Genomic DNA, 19,170 nt, shown 5'->3' on the forward strand with positions numbered 1-19,170 from the left:
TTTTTTTTTTAGTAGAGACGAGGTTTCACCATGTTGGTCAGGCTGGTCTTGAACTCCTGACCTTAGGTGATCCACCTGCCTTGGCCTCCCAAAGTGCTGGGAGTACAGGTGTGAGCCACCTGGCCTCTTCTTCATTCTTCCACAACTGTACTTGTCCTGAGTTCCTTGAGTGTTAGTTAGAATTAGGGTCTTTTTCATCCTCTCATTTTCAGTGCAGAGCATAGCATCTGACATACGATGTTCACTCAATAAATGCTTTTCATGGATGAATGAGTGTAGCTAATTTCTTCCATTTGCATAAAAAAACAAGGGCCAGAGGTTGCTTTCTCGCTCCTCTTAATTATGTGGTGGTCTTAATGTAATTAGCAACTAAGTATTTTTTGTATAATTGAGACATTAACTAAATTTGAATAATCAAGGAGGCCTGTAAAAGGTTTCACTGCTTCCACTTTTGGCCTGTATTGTCATTTCTTTCTACCTTTTACATCATAAACCAGGTGAATTGCTAAAAGCAAATCATACCTCAAAGCATATCTAGACTCTCCCAGTCATAAGGCTGCAGAAGATCTGGATATCTGTCAAACCCATTCCCTAACCCTCCCCCGCCGGCTCACTGCATTCCAACTCCACCAACCTCTCCGCCTATCCACAGACACTTCCACAGGCTCCTGCTTCAGGACTCATTCCTGCCCTCTTCCTTCTGCCTAGAACATTCTTTCCTCCAGATCTCTGAGTGTCCCTGCTTCAATACCACTTCTCCAGAGAGCCCTTTGGCAATGAACTGAATGTCTGTGTCCCATCAAAATTCATACGTTGACATCCCAACCCCCAATTTGACGGTATTAGGAGGTAGGGCTTTTAGGAGGTCATTAGGTCATGAGAGTAGAGCCCTCGTAAATGGCATTGGTGCCCTTATAAAAGGGACCCCAGAGAGATTTCTCACTCTCTTTCGGCCATGTGGGGATACAACCAGAAAACGGTAGTCTGCAATGTGGAAAATGGTCCTTTTTAGAATCCAACCATGCTGGCACCCTGATCTCAGACTTCTAGCCTCTGGAACGATGAGAAATGAATGTCTGCAGTTTCAGCCACGCAGTCTATGACATTCCGTCAGAGCAGCCCACACTACCCAAGACACCTTTCCTGTTCACTGTATCCAAAGTAGCCCCCCCTTTCATTCTCTAGCTTTTCTATATTTTTTGTCTTTTTCTTCATAATATGTTAATCACAGCAGTTAATATAATTATTATTGCCTCCACCACTTGAATAGAAGCTCAGTAAGGCTGCTGATTTTGCCAGTCGTGTTCAACACCGAATCCCCAGTGCTGTGACTGTTTAGCATAGTAGGTCCTTAAGAAATATTTGTTGAATAAATTAAGTGAATGAGAAACTTACAGTCTTGGTAAAAATAAAATCATATAATTTAGGAAATTATTTTAAAAAGCTCATTTTTTTTTCTCAAGCTCTATAATAATAATAATAATTTTAAGTGGCCAAAAAGAAACATTTCCATCTTAAATGGATGACAAATATATGTTTAAATTTCAACTATGCCAGCCAGGCACAGTGGCTCATGCCTGTAATCCCAGCGCTTTGGGAAGCTAAGGTAGGCAGATCACTTGAGGTCAGGAGTTTGAGACCAGTCCAGCCAACATAGCAAAACGCTGTCCCTACTAAAAATACAAAAATCTGCCAGGCACCTGTAAGATTGGCAGCTACTCAGAGGCTGAGGCATGAAAATCACTTGAACCTGGGAGGCAGAGGCTATAGTGAGCCAAGGGCATGCCACTGCACTCCAGGCTGGGAAACAGAGTGAGACTTGGTCTCAAAAATAAAAATAAAAAATAAATTTCCACTATGCCTTCTCCATTTCCCTCCTCCTTCCAATAACAACAGCAGTATTAGTTTCCTTTAGCTTTAAAATGAAAATTTCCAGTTGCACCTTAGAAGGAGGCTGGAGGGTAGGAGGAGTTTACCGTGCACAAATCTACAAAGTTGACAGGTGCACCAAACATCTGGGGGTGGGATCATGGCAGGACAGGTGGAGTTTGGGGTCATCAGAGGTAAACTGAGGAGGAACTCAGGAGGGAGCAAGTCAATACTTTTCATGTCCTTCTGTCCTTCCTTTAATCAGTCACTGAGTCAGCTAGGCTGCCAACAAACACTTACAAAACATATCTCATGGGAAAGGCTTTGCTCTTGAAGTAAGGCACCATCTTTTCTCTTGAAAAGTTGGTACTCTGGTAGACTAATTTCAGAAACAGGCATCTTGCTCAGAAATGAATGGCCAAGTAAGATTTCACTTATAATCACAAGAGTCCGTGTGACTTGAAGCTGGGTTCTAATCTCAAACTTGTCACTAAGGAGACAGATGACCTGCAACAGGTGAATTTAACCTCTCTGAGGTTCCACCAGCTCTTCTTAAATGAATGACTTGGACAAGATCATCTATAAGACACCCATGTGCTCTAACACTTCATGACTCTGAAAAGAAAAAAGAGGTAAAAATATTGGCTGGAATTCCCTTGTAATATTAAAAAGCTTGAAGAAATAAATATCATCTCATCTATCAAAAGCATTCACCTTTTACAAGTTTGCTAGGCACTGGTTTGCAAGAGAAGTGAGAGAAGCCATCCATTCTTGTATCTTCTCAACAACTAGGTTATTTTACTATGTAGATTATACAGCAGAGAGTGAAAGATTTTTTTAAATGTAAGACAAACTTTCTCTCTCCTTGTACAAAAGAAATCTTGCGGGTGAGACAAGAACCAGACTGAAATACTTAGCAGAGTGGATGGAAAGGCAGGAAACTGGAAGCCAGATGAAACCCCACTCTGCATTTTATGACCTGCCCTGAACTTGGCCAAGTTCCTTCACTTACCTTGTTTTTAAAATAATGATCCTGACCTCAGTGTCATGGAAGCATGACATACAGAAAAACCCTGAACCGGGGCCTGACACACAGTAGACCCTCGCCAGGGCTGGTACTCCTGCCCTCTTGCCCCCAAGACATAAAAGGAGAGACCCTTAAGAAGTGGGAATAGGCATCACCAGAACAGAAGTGGCAAGGAAATAAAGGGCTTGATCCAGCTCTTTAAAAACGGGCAGGATCTAGGTAGGCTGAATGAGATAAAGGTATCTGACCTCGAAGACATTCCATGGCACAAGGCATGAGCCTGAAATAGCCATGAGAGTGTAGCACCATTTCCAAATGCTGGTGGAAGGACAGCGCCGGCAGGCAGTCAACAAACACCTGGAAAGCTTATGTGGTAAGTACACACACACTCCGGGATCTCCCACCCCCCAGCAGCACACATACACCATACACTCACACATTTTAAAATATAGTCTGTATTTTAAAAGGCTTTTCTGGTAGCTCTGATGCTCCATGAGGTTTGGGTGTCACAGGCTGAGGGGAGTTAACAGCAGCTGACTGACCTGGACAGGGCAGAGCTCACACTGGGCAAGGCCAGCACTGAGTAGGAGCCTAGACTGCAATGCCCCCTTCCACGTCCCTGCCATGGTGCTCTGGGAAGCCACATGTTTTTCCTATCCTCATTTGTCTCATTAATGTAATAGAGGTCACGGCATCCACTTTGTCTCCTGTGAGGGACTTTTGTTACAATCTGTTGATTTTCAAGCCACTGTTATATTGCATTCATAGACTAACACTTAGCTGTAAAGCACTAGAGAAAAATTCAGGATCACCGTTAATCCCCATCATTACCATGGAGACTATGGGATGCTGGAAGGCCACAGCCAGCTCCCTCTGTGACGCCCTGTGTGAGGCAAGAGTGGGGCAGGACTCTGAAAATGGTTCCATGCTGTCACTACAATACCCGTGGACTGTGACACTTTCTAAGTGCTAGACTGTGATTAGGGTGGGAGTCCTGGAGTCACTGGCGTCTCATAAGTCATGAGAGTCATGCCCTTCTCTCAAACCTACATAGCTACAAGTAGTGGGTATGTGCCTTGCACACGCCACTTAACCTCTCCCAGCCTTGGTTTCTTCCCACTAAAGTAGGGTAGTAATAGTAAGCATGGTCACTACGTACCATTATGTAGTCTGTGATGTATACACAGCAAGCAACCATTGAGGTGTGTGGAGGCTGAAATTCAGCCCCGGGTACATTAACCAAGCCACACAACTATGGGGCTGCATTGTCACAGAGGAGGCATCTTTTTCTAACTCATTATCCCAGAGAGGACTGACGTGAATTTTCTAAATCACAGGAAGGTGCTGTTTGCGCTAACAATGACCCTGGTAGTGCCTGCTGAGAAGCCTGGGTATTAAGTAAGAACATGCATGAAGTCCTTAGCACAGTGCCAGGCATACAACAGAGTCCAATACTGGGTAGCTGGTAATGTTAAAATACCCTTCATTCATTCACTCAACAAGCTTTCATTGTGCACCTCCTATATACCTGCTACATGCTAGGCAGCTGCATGACTGCAATGATCAAGATGTTACCCTTTCCCTGGAGGAGTTTTGTGGTTTAGGGGTAAATACAGACACACGAGTAAATAATTATATTCAAGTATGGATACAGGAGGCCTTCTCCAGAATGATCCTATAGCTTAAATTTCTGAATACTGATGACTGTGCTACTAAGGCTTAATTTATTTCTACAAATTCAGTATTTCATATCTGGAAAGTAAAACTTGTTATGACTCTTCAACAAAACTGCTTACACATCTCACACTTCCTTGTGTTCAGGTTAGACACACAAAACAGGCTAACCAAGCCACTGTTACCACCTGTGCCCACTTGGGTGCCAAGACTCTGCTGTCCAAGACAGGTGCACTTTCTTAGAACATGGCCTAGAATTGGCTGATTATAATCTGCCTGCTGGCTGTGTTTGGTGGCTCACATCTGTAATCCCAACATTTGGGGAGGCTGAGGTGGAAGGACTGCTTGAGTTGGACAGTTCGAGGCAAGCCTGGGCAACATTCTACAACCATTAAAAAAATTAGCTGGGCATGGCAGCATGTATCTGTAGCCCCACCTACTCAGGAGGCTGAGGTGGGAGGATAGCTTGAGCCAGGGAAGTTAAGGCTGCAGTGAACCAAGACTGCACCATTGCACTCCAGCCTGGGTGACAGGGCAAGGCTCTGTCTCAGAAAAAGAAAAGAAAAGAAAAATCTACTTGCTTGTTTGTGTTCCTGTCCAAAACTACTCAAATATGTTATTGGACGAAGTAGTCGAAGAACAGATGAAAATGCATGTATGCACTCTTATTTTTAATTGCCCAGAAATATTACGTTGGTGCAAAAGTAATTGTGGTTTTTGCCATTGAAAGTAATGGCAAAGATTGCAATTACTTTTGCACCAAGAGAATACTTTATATTAAATAATAACTTTTAAACAAAAGAAATATATATATATATATATATATATATATGTGTGTGTGTGTGTGTGTGTGTATATATATATACTTTACATTGTTAAATGGAGTTCTGCAGATATCCTGCATTAGCAAAGGAGGATTTAACTTCTGCAATTTTGTAAGACTAGCCCAGTCAGCTTTAGTGTTCTTCCCAGACACAAATGGGAATAATGACAAAATAAAATGTTGGCAGATATAAAATCCCTGATGATAAATGATAGGCTTTATTACCACCTCTCCTAATTTCCTTTTATGAGTTAAGTACCCTAGGGGAAACCTACACAAGAAATGGATTTAATGGTTTTAATAGAAGTGGTTTAATGAATTAATCTATTATGAGCATTGTAAATATTTAATTAAGAAATACCTTAATTAAGAAATTTTAAAAACTAAGATCTACAAGTCTATCATATCAAGAGTTGTACCTTGTCCCAATTTCCTGTTATACCTCAGCACCACAATACTTTTTAAAAACTAATTAAATATTTGCTTCATTATATGTAATAAGGAAATACAATCACTATATTAATAACTCTGCAAACATCAAGGGTCATGTTATTGCCTTACTTTATAATGCTGTTGTCAGAATCAATAAACAATAAAATAAAACAAACACACTTTCTTTTTTGGGAGTTCATCTCCCCCAAAAGCAAGGGGTACAGAGGATGTGGATTGCGTATTGTGGATTGTAGATGCTCAAGTGCAGATTTCCAAGGTCCCACCAGTGATTTACACATGGCTGTTATCTATATAATACCAAGTCACCAGTGAAGGTGAATTCACAAAGCAAGTCATGGTTCTGCAAGGAACTGGCTTCCCCTGAGTACAGGATCAGCTACATCACTGGCAGGTCTAGCACAAAATGAAAACGTGGGCCCTCCATTCAGTAGTTATTAAGAATTTCAAGATGGTAACAGCAGAACACTAAGCCAAATGAGGGTCCCATCTATGCATAGAGCCCTGTGTGACCGCACAGGTCACATGGCCCTGCAGTCAGCCCTGCTGGAGTGTGGTACAAAGACTGTTGAGATTTTAGAGGTGTTTGCAGGCTATGGACTCCTGGCTTGTCCCTTCTTGCCCCTTCTTCAATTCCGGTAGATGTAGTTCCAATAGCAGAAGGTACCAGTTATAAATTGCTGGTATAAGTGCTGAGCAGCCAAAGCTTCATGGGAATGACACTGGTAGGTTTCCTAGGGTACACTCACGGGCTTCTGCCTTTTCTCTCAACTATCAGACCAACGCATGAAATCCAGACAGAAAAGGTACTAAAAGACTTAGGACATTAGGGTTCTTTTAGACTCATGGTCTGGTTTTATGGACTCATTGATCTTTAAAGTTAAATGGGACCTTAGAGATTATCTAGTCCAATTTGTCTCATTTTAATTAGGTCTCCATCAAATTGCATTTAGGCCCAAAGCATGCAGATGAATTCTCATTTGCATAGCTCTATAGCTGATGATTTTGATGATCAAATCATAGTTGACGGTCTTTTACAAAGACAAAATGTTAGTATAATGAATGATTCATGCTATAACACTAATGGGTCTATACAAGATGCTGCCAACCATGCTAACAATATATTCAGCATTTGATTTTTTAAAAATACCAGTCAGAGCAAGGAGAGTGAGCTGAATGTCTTAGTACTTGGAAATCCCTGGACATGGGATCTAGAATGGGTTCATAAGATACAGGAACCAAGCAGATGAATCTAGAAGTGAAGGAAATGGGTGGTTTAGGGTGTGAGTTAAAGGATCTCTTTTATCAGGAACACATGTGTCTGTTGCTCTTTCCCTACTTACATGTATGTTTTTTTCAATAATCCCTTATATAGTGTGTATTACGGACCAGGCACTACACTAAGTTTTTTGCAAATATTAACTCATTTAATCCTCATAACAGTCCTCTAAGGTAAGTACTATGCTTATCCTCCTCTTTAAAGATGAAGAAGCTGAGAAACATTGAGATTAATTATCTTGGCCAAGGGCCCACTGGTTTAAGTGGTGGAGGCAGGATTCAAACTCATGTCTCTGTGACTCCAGTAGCTGCACTAGATCGTGATGCTGTGCCAGTCATCTTCCATCATGCCCTAATACCACCAACGCAACCCTCTACTACACTGTTATAGGAACCAAAAGTTAAAGGGCATTCATTTAAAACACTGAACAATCTATGCTTCTAGCACTGTAGCCATAGTTGTGGCAAATATGTATGTCACCATGACTAAACTGGTGTTAATGTCACAGATGTTAATACCCATTAAACAGTTTTGATTTTATAGATGATATCCCAAATAGCTTCCATCCCTTTCCCACCCTTATGGTGCTACTCTAAAGGGGTATGCACGTAGTTTTCATTTGTCGTTGCTTTGTTTTAGATGTAAGAGCTAAAAAAACACTTACCACAAAGCCTCTCTTTTTTTTCTGTCTAGAAAGAATAAAACCATCTATAAAACAAATGCAAAAGCTCTTTTGACTTATGTTCGTTCTAACATCTGGTCCTCTTTTATATCTACTGCTTAGGAAATCTTTTCTTTGCACTAAAAGAAAGACACAATTTATTTCCAAGATTATGAGGATAACACCTTGTGGCCAGGAAAGATGCAATCCATCATTGTTTTCTAATTGGTTTTTAAGAGTTCTGTAATGAATACAACTCAATATCGGGTAAGGGAGGAAAGCACTAACTTGCCATCTTTGTGGTGTCATGGTGACAACATGCATGTTCCCACAAAGGGACAGATTAACATAACTTATACTTGTTACGCTTTCCCAATATTCAAACATTCACACTTTTAGATGTTCTTCTAATAACAAATACTAATTTTCAATGGAAAGACACTTTTTTTTTTGAGATAGGTTCTCACACTGTCACCCAGGTTGGAGTGCAGGGGTGCCACCATTGCTCCCTGCAACCTCAACTTCCATTGATTAAGCTATCCTCCCACCTCAGCCTCCTGAGTAGGAGCAGATAAGACAGGCACGTGACACCATGCTCAGCTAATTTTCTTTATTTTTTGTAGAGACCGTGTCTCCCCTATGTTGCCCGGTCTGGAAAAACACTTTCAAAGATCCTTCAAGGAATGAAAAATGTTTCTGCTTTATGCAGATGCAGAGAGAATAAGAAGCATAAGACTTTCCAATTTAATATCATTACAAGTAAATGTATTAATTTTTTCTGGATTGCATAATTGTCTTTATTGTTCATTAAATTCCTATAGAGGAAGGAGAAAGGAGCATTCAACAATCACAGTATGCCATGATGCACAATAGATAATATATCCTCCATTGTACAAAAGAAAAAAAAGAAACATAAGATTCTGAAAGTTTTATTTTGGATGAAAATGTTACTAAAGAAAGGCTCTGCCTGAGAATGTAAGATGTCTTGACACAGCAGATTTGCAAATAAAATATTGTGTAGTCATGGCACATTCTATACTGCTCTTGTGCAATTTCTGGAAGCTTGCTTTATTTCTGGTCAGAGAGATGAGTTAAGTGATTTGGGCAGCATAATAAAATTTGTGTGCGTCGCCAAGATACAACCACAGTACTGAATTAATATCCTGCTGCTGTCCCAACATGCTTTGACAAGGATGCTATTTCATGGCTCAATAAATACTTGTTGACTAACTACAGACATGACAAAAATGTTTGTCCTTCAACTCAACTGTTTTAGGACTGAACATTCAAGGACTCTGAAAAAAGCCCAGGAATGTTGTAAGACTTTTAAAACCACTTTTATTTTCATTTTGCAAGCTCACTAAACTTGCAAAAGGGCAGAATAGAAATATACTGTTGGATAAACTCCTAGGAAACTATAAGGTTTTAAAGCAAAATTTTCTCTATAAGCGGTTTTGTTCAATATAAGATGTAAAAAGCGCAAAGGAGAAGTAGATATTAATTTCATTAGATGTGCTCTGTGTCTCAATGATCAAGTTGGTGGCTTACAAAAAAAATCATATTCTGTAGTCCTCTCAAGAAATTTCACTGAATGGCCGGGTGCGGCGGCTCACGCCTGTAATCCCAGCACTTCGGGAGTCCAAGGCAGGCGGATCACGAGGTCAGGAGATCAAGACCACCCTGGCTAACATGATGAAACCCCATCTCCACTAAAAATACAAAAAATCAGCTGGGCGTGGTGGCACGCACCCGTAGTCCCAGCTACTCGGGAGGCTGAGGCAGGAGAATCGCTTGAATCCTGGAGGCGGAGGTTGCAGTGAGCCGAGATTTCCCCATTGCACTCCAGCCTGGGCGACAGAGTGAGACTCTGTCTCAAAAGAAAAGAAAAGAAAAAGAAATGTTAGTGAATCAGCTGGGCTTGTGCCTTAGTCAGAGCAGCCACCAGCAATTAATGAACATGGTCTTTCTTTGTTCCAATTCAAGGAGGACACTGTGTTACCCCACAGGGTGGACCAGCATATAGCAGATAGGTTAGGCCACGGTTAAGTTACACTCTTTACAAATGCAAACTTTTTTTTTTTTTTTTTTTTGAGACAGAAGCTCTGTCACCCAGGCTGGAGGTCAGTGGTGTGATCTCAGCTCACTGCAGCCTCCTCCTCCTGAGTTCAGGTGATTTCCCTGCCTCAGTCTTCTGAGTAGCTGGGATTAAAGGCATGTACCACCACACCCAGCTAATTTTTGTATTTTTAATAGAGATGTTGCCCAGGCTGGTCTTACACCACAGCTTCCCTAAGTGCTGGGATTATAGGCATGAGCCACTGTGCACGGCCACAGATACATTTAAGGCATTGGTTATCTATTTTTCTCTAAAAAATTTTACCTTAACCAGCAGTGTCATGGGCAAAGCATAACCCTTAAGGATCAGTAAGTGGATCCTATATGGGAAAAATCAATATACAGAACCTTTCCTACGAGCTAAGCTTTGTTTGATCAGGCTGTTCCTAGGTATCAGGACACTGGCGAAGTCCTGCCAAAATAAAGCTCTTATCCCATTATATGTAGGCCCAATCAGTTACAGTAACCAGAGAAGTGTTCATGCTAGATCCATTTTTTATTCAATAAACTGTGTTTTTCTTTTTTGTGCATATGCAGGCAACTTGAGAAGTGTTTCTTTAAATTTTTTTTTTACTTTGTAATATAATTTTTAAATTAAAAAGGTATTTTGATTAGTGAGGTTTTTTTTAATAGTTTTTTTTTTTTTTTTTTAATAGAGACAGGGTATCACTCTGTCACCCAGGCTGGAGGGCAGTGGCATGATCATAGCTCACTGCATCTTTGAATTCCTGGACACAAGCTATCTTCTCTCCTCAGCCTCCTGAAGTAGCTGGGAGTACAGGCACGAGCCATCATTCCCAGCAATATTTTTATTCATCAACTGTTCTGGGACCAAATTTGTAAATCTATCACAAAAGATTATTCAATGTAGCAGTACTATTGTGATAGAAGAATGAATTTAGAAATAATATTGCTCTCTTTCTCATTTCCTGAATATTTAGTATGTGCATATGTATATTTATGTCCAAATATTGTGGTCTAACCAAAGAGCACCCCAGGACTTGGCCCTTGGCCCCTCCCCCTTATCTATAATCTCTCCCTAAGTAGCTCCACCCAATTCCAAAGTTTTATAGCGTAGTCATATGCCAGTAATTCCCACATTATAGCTCTGGCTTTGACTTGCCTACAAAGCTGATACTTATGCATCCAATTCTTTGACTTTTACTTTTGGATGTCTAGTAGGCATTCCAAAGCTAACGGAACCAACAGAGAACCTTTCAGTCCTTTTCTCTCCCACGCACATCTGCCAGTTATCCACATCTCAGCCAACGTTGCTACACTCCACGTGGCTGCTCAGACCAAAAATCTGGCTGGGCGTGGTAGCTCATACCTGTCATCCCAGCACCTTGGGAGGCGGAGGTGGGAACACCGAGCCCAGGAGTTTGAGACCAGCCTGGCCTGGGCAACATGGAGAAACCCCATCTCTACAAAAATACAAAAATTAGCTAGGGGCGGTCACGCAAGCCTGTAGTCCCAGCTACTTGGAAGGCTGATGTGGGGGGATGCTTGAGCCTCCAAGGTTGAGGCTGCAATGAGCCATGATTCCACCACTGCACTCCAGCCTGCACAACAGAATGAAAACTGTTTAAAAAAAAAAAAAAATCTAGGACTCTCCCTAGCTTCCAACAACCAACCTGTGAGCATTGTCTCTACTTCAAGACATACTCCAAATCTGTTCCTTTCTCTCCATTTCTATCACTATCACCCTAGTCCATGTCACTGTTTATCTTTCACCTAGACCACCACCAATAGTATTTATTCAGGTCTTGTCACTCCTCTGCTTCAAGCCCTTTGTTCTTATCTCCTGTAGAACCAAAGCAAAACTTCTTGCCCTGGCAACAAACCCTAACCTTATCTTACAACCTGACCCTCTGTCTAGGTTTCTGACATCCACCCCTACCACCTATTTCATTATTTTCCAGGCACCACTGATCTTTTTTTTTCTGTCCCTGTGATCCGACAAGTTCCTCTGACCTCATTTAAGCAAAACTTTCCTTAGGGCTTAGAATATAACCCTGTATTAGCCCCAGAATTCTGCAAGTGATTATGTGGGAATTAAGGTAAGTCAGTGGTTCTCAACCTGGACTGCACAGTGAAATCTTCTGCAGCGCTTTTAAAAATACGGATACCCAGACCCCAGCTGAATTGAATCAGAATCTTTGGGAGGAGGCCAGAGATGATTCAGTACTTCTGAAAGGTTCCAAATGAGTCTATGTGGCTAAGGTTGGCAACTCCGATACAAGTGATGTGCTCTTCTCTATTTTTAATTGTATATTTTCTTGACTTAGATGTTTTTTGCTGTTGTTAATATAAATAGCATCTAAATGTAGTCTCATCTCAAAAGATGTTTAAAAAACAAACAAACACACACAAAAAAACCCTGACAGAATAGAATGGTCTATTTTTCACAGAAAAGTGATGATAAAATGGATATAAAATACATGAAAAGGATTGGCTAGTATCATCCTGTACTTTTGATATTATGGAAAATATTTAGGTTTTAATAAGGAACTTTTTGTGGCTTATATATTATACTTAACCTTGCTTTGCATTGAAGTCCCAATCTTGTGTTTATATCACTTCACAGGATGCTACTGTTGACTTTGAGAATGAACGAACCTGTTTTAACACGACAAGAACTCACGGAAATTTGGTGGAATTAATGTTTCTAACAAAACTTGAACTTTTCACTGTTTTAAGTCAGAATATTTTTGGCAGCAGTAGAACTTCCTGTGTCTATAAGAAATGATTTAAAATGAGACTATAAAAAAGATCAAAAGACTTAGACATCAATTAGCTCACAGGCTACCTAAATATTGTTATATGAGTATAATGGAATCAAACATATGGATTACATTTCCATTAAAATAGAGTAGGGTTTTAAAGCAGAGGAGCAGAAAGCTTTAGAAAAGTCATTTGAATGTTCTTAGACTTTTACAGCTAAAAAGTAATTCAAGCTGCTTACAAACACCAAAAGCTAAAGGGTATGCTTCTGCCTAAAGAATTTAACAATGCCATAAAAGTACAGAATTGTCACCAGCAATGGCTGATTAGGGAACTGGGGAAGCGAAAATAACCTGTCACTCTCCCACCTTGAAGAAACCTGCTGTGCATGTAGGGTTTACAACAGCATCTCATTCTTGTAGCTCTCCCAATGGTTGTGAGCACAATGAACCAAGGAGGGGCCCTGACAAGCAAGGTATATGGCTGTTTGTTTGTTTCAAATCTCCATAAGCCCATACACTAACGATTCCAATGGGATGGTTAGAGGACAAGTTACTTTAGATAAACAGGGTTACCCTTGTTACTCCAGCAGGGAAGAAAGAGTACTTTTCAAATTCTTTTTGTTATTCCTTTGTAATTGAACTGCAAGTGACAGAGGGTCTTAGAAAGGATTTGGGGGTCCACAAGTCTCCACAAAGTCCAGGGAAGAGGTTGTGTGGTACCACAGGAAATAGGCACAGATGGCTTTTGACTTCTGATGACCTGAATTTGAATCCTGCTTTGAACACTAACAACTAAACAATTACCATCATTATTGTAATCATGGATACTGAGATGACGGTGAGAAAAACTTGCTGGGCCCCAGGAGGAGTAGAATTTTAGAAAATTAAGAAGTATGCATTGACAACAATTCCATAATCTAGTGGAAATCTAGCCACTGTCACAGAATTGGAAAGCCCAAGAGCTCCCAATATAAGTTCTTCTTTAACAATATCTCCTTTTCATATTTTTGCAATGAAATTAATATATTCAAACATTATTCATATATTATCCTTACATTGGTTTCATTATTTGTGTCACTATGACCTACGTTAAGAAATGCTTTTTCCAGGCTATTTGTTCAAACAAAAAAAAAGGTCTTGCTTTAGGGCTTCCTTGTTAGGCAGATTTCAGATTTGACCTGGCATTTGCTAAGGACAATCTTATAAACTTTTGTACCTGTGCTACCCAGCCTCCAAGTTGGCCCTCAATCGTCCCCACCTCCTGGTAGCCGTATCTTGTGTAGTCAGTTCCCTCCCACATGATATGTCACTTCTGAGATCAGGTTATAAAGACTGCAATTTCTGTCTTGAGTGCATGCTCTTTTCTCTCGGATCTCTGCCATATTGTATGTCAGGTACACAAGGCAAGAGATTGAAGCTTCCAGCCAACAGCCAGAGAGAAACCAAGGCCTGCCAACACCTATGTGAGTGAGCTTGGAAGCAGATCCACCAACCTCAACCAAGCTTTCAACTGACTGCCACCCAGCTGACAGCTTGAAGTCTACCTTATGAGAGGCACAGAGACAAAAGCACCCAGCTAACATCCTCAGGCCCCCAGAAACTCTAGGACAGTAATTGTTTGTTGCGTTTTTTTTTTTTTTTTTTAAGAAAAAGGAATACATTTTTCAAATATATATATTCCCCTCCTTCCAGAAACCCATAGGCTTCAACATGCTTAAACAGCTCTACTTCTTTTTGTTTTTCTGTTCAGTTGACAAGACAGCTTTTCATGAAGAGAAATAATAGTGAGTTAGAAAAAGGATTTCCTTCCTTGGGATGTAAAAAAGCAAAAGGGAGAATCAAATGCCTTCAGAATGCCCTAGATAGCAAATACAAGTCTATTTATTTTTTATTTTATTTATGTATTTGTGTATTTATTTTTGAGTCTCACTCTGTTGCCTAGGCCGCAGTACGGTGGTGCAATCTCGACTCACTGCAACCTCCACCTTCTGGGTTCAAGTAGTTTTCCTGCCTCAGCCTCCAGAGTAGCTGGGACTACAGGTGCACACCACCATGCCAGGCTATTTTTTATTTTATTTTACTTTTTCTTAGTAGAGACAGGGTTTCACTATGTTAGCCTGTTAGCCAGGCTGATTTTGAACTTCTGACCTCAGGTGCTCTTCCTGCTTCAATCTCCCAAAGTGCTGGGATTGTAGACATGAGCCACTGTGACTGACTGCAAATACAAATTTGTTATAAAGCACTTTGAACACTGTTCCACTGACTAAGTATAGTAAGAAGAAAATTTTAGGCAAGTTAAAAGAAGTTCCAGCACAAAACTTACCTGATTTTAAAAAATAAAGCAAGACGAAAAAAGCCAATAACCTAATATCATCTCTTGACAGAACAGATGCCCTCTTGGGGAATATTCATATACAATTCTACACCACACAACATTATTTCAGTCAATGACGAATTGGACTGCATATATGACAGGGGTCCCATACGCTTATAATGCCATGTTTTTACTGTACCTTTTCTTTTTTCTTTCTTTTTTTTTTTTTTTTTTNTTTTTTGATGGAGTCTTGCTCTGTTGCCCAGGCTGGAGTTCAGTGGCATGATCTTGGCTCACTGCAACCTCCACCGCCTGGGCTCAAGCAATTCTCCTATCTCAGCTTCCTGAGTAGCTGGGACTAGGCACACACCACCACCCCCGGCTAATTTTTGAATATTTTCTTAGTAGAGATGGGGTTTCACCATATATTGGTCAGGCTGATCTTGAACTTTTGACCTCAGGTGATCCACCCACCTCAGCCTCCCAAAGTGCTGGGATTATAGGTGTGAGCCACCACATCCGGCCTCTTTTTTCTTTTTTGAGACAGTCTGGCTCTGTTACCCAGGCTAGAGTACAGTAGCACAATCTCGACTCACTGCAACCTCTGCCACCTGGGTTCAAATGATTCTCAAGCCTCAGCCTCCCGTGTAGTTGGGATTACACATTACTACCACATCTGGCTAATATTTTGTTTTGTTTTGTTTTTTAGTAGAGATGGGGTTTCACTATGTTGGCCAGGCTGGTCTCTAACTCCTGGCCTCAAGTGATCTGCCTGCCTTGGCCTCCAAAGTGCCGAGATTACAGGCATGAGCCACCATGCCTGGCTACTGTACCTTTTCTTTTTAGATGTGTTTAGATACACAAATACTTGCCGTTGTGTTACAATTGCCTATAGCATTTAGCACAGTAATATACTGTACAGGTTTGTAGCCTAGGAGAAATAGGCCATACCAAATAGCCTATTTGGTATGTAGTAGGCTATACCATCCAGGTTTGTGTAAATACATTCTATGGTTTACACTTGATTCACTCAACCAATGAAATTACCTAACAATACATTTCTTAGACTATATCTTCATTATTAAGCGACGCATGACTATGATTGGTTATTCTGGTATTGTGAAACTGAACCATATAAAGAACGCTTTTACAAATGAAGAACATTTCCATCTAGAATTGATGCCAACATTAATAACTTAAGTATTTCAGTGTCTCATGGCCAAAGTTCCATATTTCAGCTACCTTAGCAAGAAAACCCAAGAAAATCAATTTGCATCTAAAAGCGCCTTCATGGAGTTGGCCTAGTTTTGTGGCAGGCATCCCAGCTTGCTTAGAGAAGCAGAAGTTGAAGTCTGCCTCACACAGGATTGTTTGGTCCCAGATGAATAACCTGCTGGCATCCACTGTGAACAGAGTGGTAAGCAGATTATGGGCAAGCAGATATTAATATTCTGATTGAACATTTTCAAGCCTCATATCGCTATTTTAAAAAATAATTGCACTACTCTTGAGAGCTCTCTTATATTTACCATTCTAAAACCACTTTTAGCCCTAACTTCTATATATTCACCATCTTAAAATCTCTATCTATAGTTTATTTCCCAGGATCAAAACTTTTTCCCTTCACCACCTTAACTGCAATGTAAAATTCATGTGAATATGACTTTCTTGGACAGCCTTAATTGTTTTAAGTATTTACATGACACTTTCTTCCTTCCCAGATCTCTCCTTGAAAAAGAGCTGCAGTCATCTTTGGTCTCAGGTTCTATAAAAACCCAGCACAGCTTGGCAGGCCTCCTGGAATGACTTCTTGTTTCCTGAGGACCCACTGATTTAACAAACTTAACAAACGTAAATAACAGAAGCTATGAAAGAGACATTTTCAGGAAGCATTCTGAAGTTATGAAGCAACAAAAGTTTATTAGACCACAAAAATTTCTCTAGCACCATCCGTCATATAGAATATACAATTTAGCATGATCACAGGGAAAGTTATTAATTGTTATTAATTGAGGTCTACAGTGCACGTACAGGTTTCTAAACATCAACAGTCAAAACTTCTGGGTTACCACAATTTATTTCTGGGTCCAAACCAAAAAAGTCTGTTTATTTCTTGGGTGCACACTAAATGTGACCACTGTGTTGGAGAGAAAATATGGAATGAACATTGTATGCTTACAACATTGAGTGTTGGAGTCATCCATAATCTCCAATTCTAATTTAGCTTGCTAGCGACCTTCTCTAAAAGTGCTGTAGACTCTGGGCATCTTCCCCAGAATGCTTTCAGGCTGATGAGGGATATGGGTGCACGGGATTAAGGGCAGAACACCTAGTAAACCACTTGCTTTACGGTTCAAATAAGGAAAAGAGGGAGGAGTTCAAAGAAGGTTAAATCTCCCACTTCACCAGTGATGTCTGTTCCTTCTGCCTAGGCAACAGATCTTCTTCTCTAGAACTGTCTTCTGCCCACGTGGTGGTCACTGCCTAGCTCAAGACAGTCCTGGAGAGGACACAGAGGCAACAGATTCAGGCGCTTGCCTCAGGGTCCCCTCAGGGGTCCTTCCAGTCTTGCTTCCCCCAGTCTCTGAAGCATATTCCAGCAGCTAACATGTGGGGAAAGGAGGCCCTAAACCCTGCCCCGCCCAGGAGCTGTGCTGTGGAGCCTGGCCACGTTCCCTTATTGGGACAGGCATGAGGCAGTGACTAAAGGGTCCTAAAGCTTTCAGTGAGGGCTCTGAGATGGCTGGACCGCTCACTGCCGTCTTAGCCTACAGAGAGAGGGCTCCATGGGGTAAGAACAGAAGCAGTGAGAGGCAGTGTGACACTGGAGGAGGTACTAAGGAGGGGGCGGCCTTCTGATCCAAGCAAGGATTCTTAAGGACCTCCTGACTCAAAACAACCACTTCCTCTCTTGCTCTGATTCGTGGACAGTGAAGTCCCAGAGGGAGGCCCTTCCTTATAACCTCAAAGGGAGGAAAGCCTGCTCACAGCTGGGCAGGGGCTGCGGGCAGCTACCGTCCACCTATCGCCCTTCACATCCTCTCCTGTATCCCCGAGCGGCTGGTCTAGGGCGCTTTGGACGTGCTGCTTGCCTTGCGTTCCACTCTCCCTCCCACGCACTGATTGGATGTGTCCCACTTGGAGAAGGCGAAGTTGGGGAGGGGCAGCTCTAGCGGATGGCCACTTGGTCTGGGCACTTACTCACTTAGGGTGGAATGGGATGGCAATGGAGCAGGCGACAGCCTAGGCAAAAAGGTGGCCCAGGGGCAGCCCAGGTAACCCCTGTCCAGCGCCCGCCCGCAAGGAGCACCGGCTGGGCTGTCAGAGCGCGCTCTCGGCAGGGAGCCCACACCCACCAGGGGGTGCGGCGGGCTAGCGCTAGGGCAGGCCAGGGAGGGTGGCGCCCACAGCCCGCTCGCCCCGGCCTTGGGCTCTGAAACCCATGCCCAGGATTCCAGGGCGGAGAAGGGCAGCGGGCCTGGGCGGGCTACGGCCGGCATCTGCCTCCGCCCCCTGGGTCCCGGCGTCTCCGGGGCACTGACCTGCCAGTCGCCTCTCCCGGACGTTCTTCCACAGCAAATCCCAGGCTCTGGCCGTAGAGTCCCGCAAATGCTCACTGATGGATCTCCTGAGCTGCGTTTGGCAAGGTTTCCGTTTGCTGCTCATTTTAGATCCGTCCTCATAACGACCGGCTGGCTCGCCACCGCCACTCCTGCGTGGCCTGCAACTCAGACTCCTGGCGACTGGAGAGGACGGACGCGGCACTCCTGCCGGGGTCCCGGGACCCAACGCGGGTGTGACATGGGTGGGTCCCGCGCTGGGTGGCTGCGCCACGCGCGGACCGGGATGCCTGGCCACCAGGAGCGCCAAGCTAGGTTAACCTCTGCGCTCGCCAACTCCTCTACTCCTTTCCCACTTTCCCTTTCCTCCCCTCCTCCCCTCCGCTGGGCGCTACTCCACTCCCCTCCCTCCCCTGCCCTCCCCCTGACTGCCTCTGGCCCCACTCGGTCAGGAGCATGCTTCCCCCTCCCTCTGTCGCCCAACCTGACAGCCTGGTCCCCAGGGGCCCCCACTCAAGGAGCTTCCAGCTTCTTTTCCAGTTTCATCCAGAAATCAGGGGCTGGACCATATTCCTCCTATTTCTTGATAGTTTCCTTTATTTTTCACTTTCAGAAACTGCCACCTTCACAACTACTACAACAACAAAAATTTATATATGCCACAGTGAGAGC

General features: G+C 42.5%; 1 protein-coding gene across 1 annotated transcript in view; it reads right to left on the minus strand.

Moving 5' to 3' along the window:
* Window positions 1–18,865, minus strand: part of STARD13 (StAR related lipid transfer domain containing 13) — a 251,605-nt gene extending 232,740 nt beyond the window's left edge. The window contains exon 1 of the mRNA XM_017538037.2: window positions 18,481–18,865. Coding sequence (XP_017393526.1) covers window positions 18,481–18,604 — 124 coding nt within the window. The 5' untranslated portion in view covers window positions 18,605–18,865. The remainder of the gene's footprint in view (window positions 1–18,480) is intronic.
* Between the last annotated feature and the right edge of the window lie 305 nt (window positions 18,866–19,170).

The sequence above is a fragment of the Cebus imitator genome, unplaced genomic scaffold, assembly GCF_001604975.1.
Source record: "Cebus imitator isolate Cc_AM_T3 unplaced genomic scaffold, Cebus_imitator-1.0 Scaffold108, whole genome shotgun sequence".
Lineage (NCBI taxonomy): Eukaryota > Metazoa > Chordata > Mammalia > Primates > Cebidae > Cebus > Cebus imitator.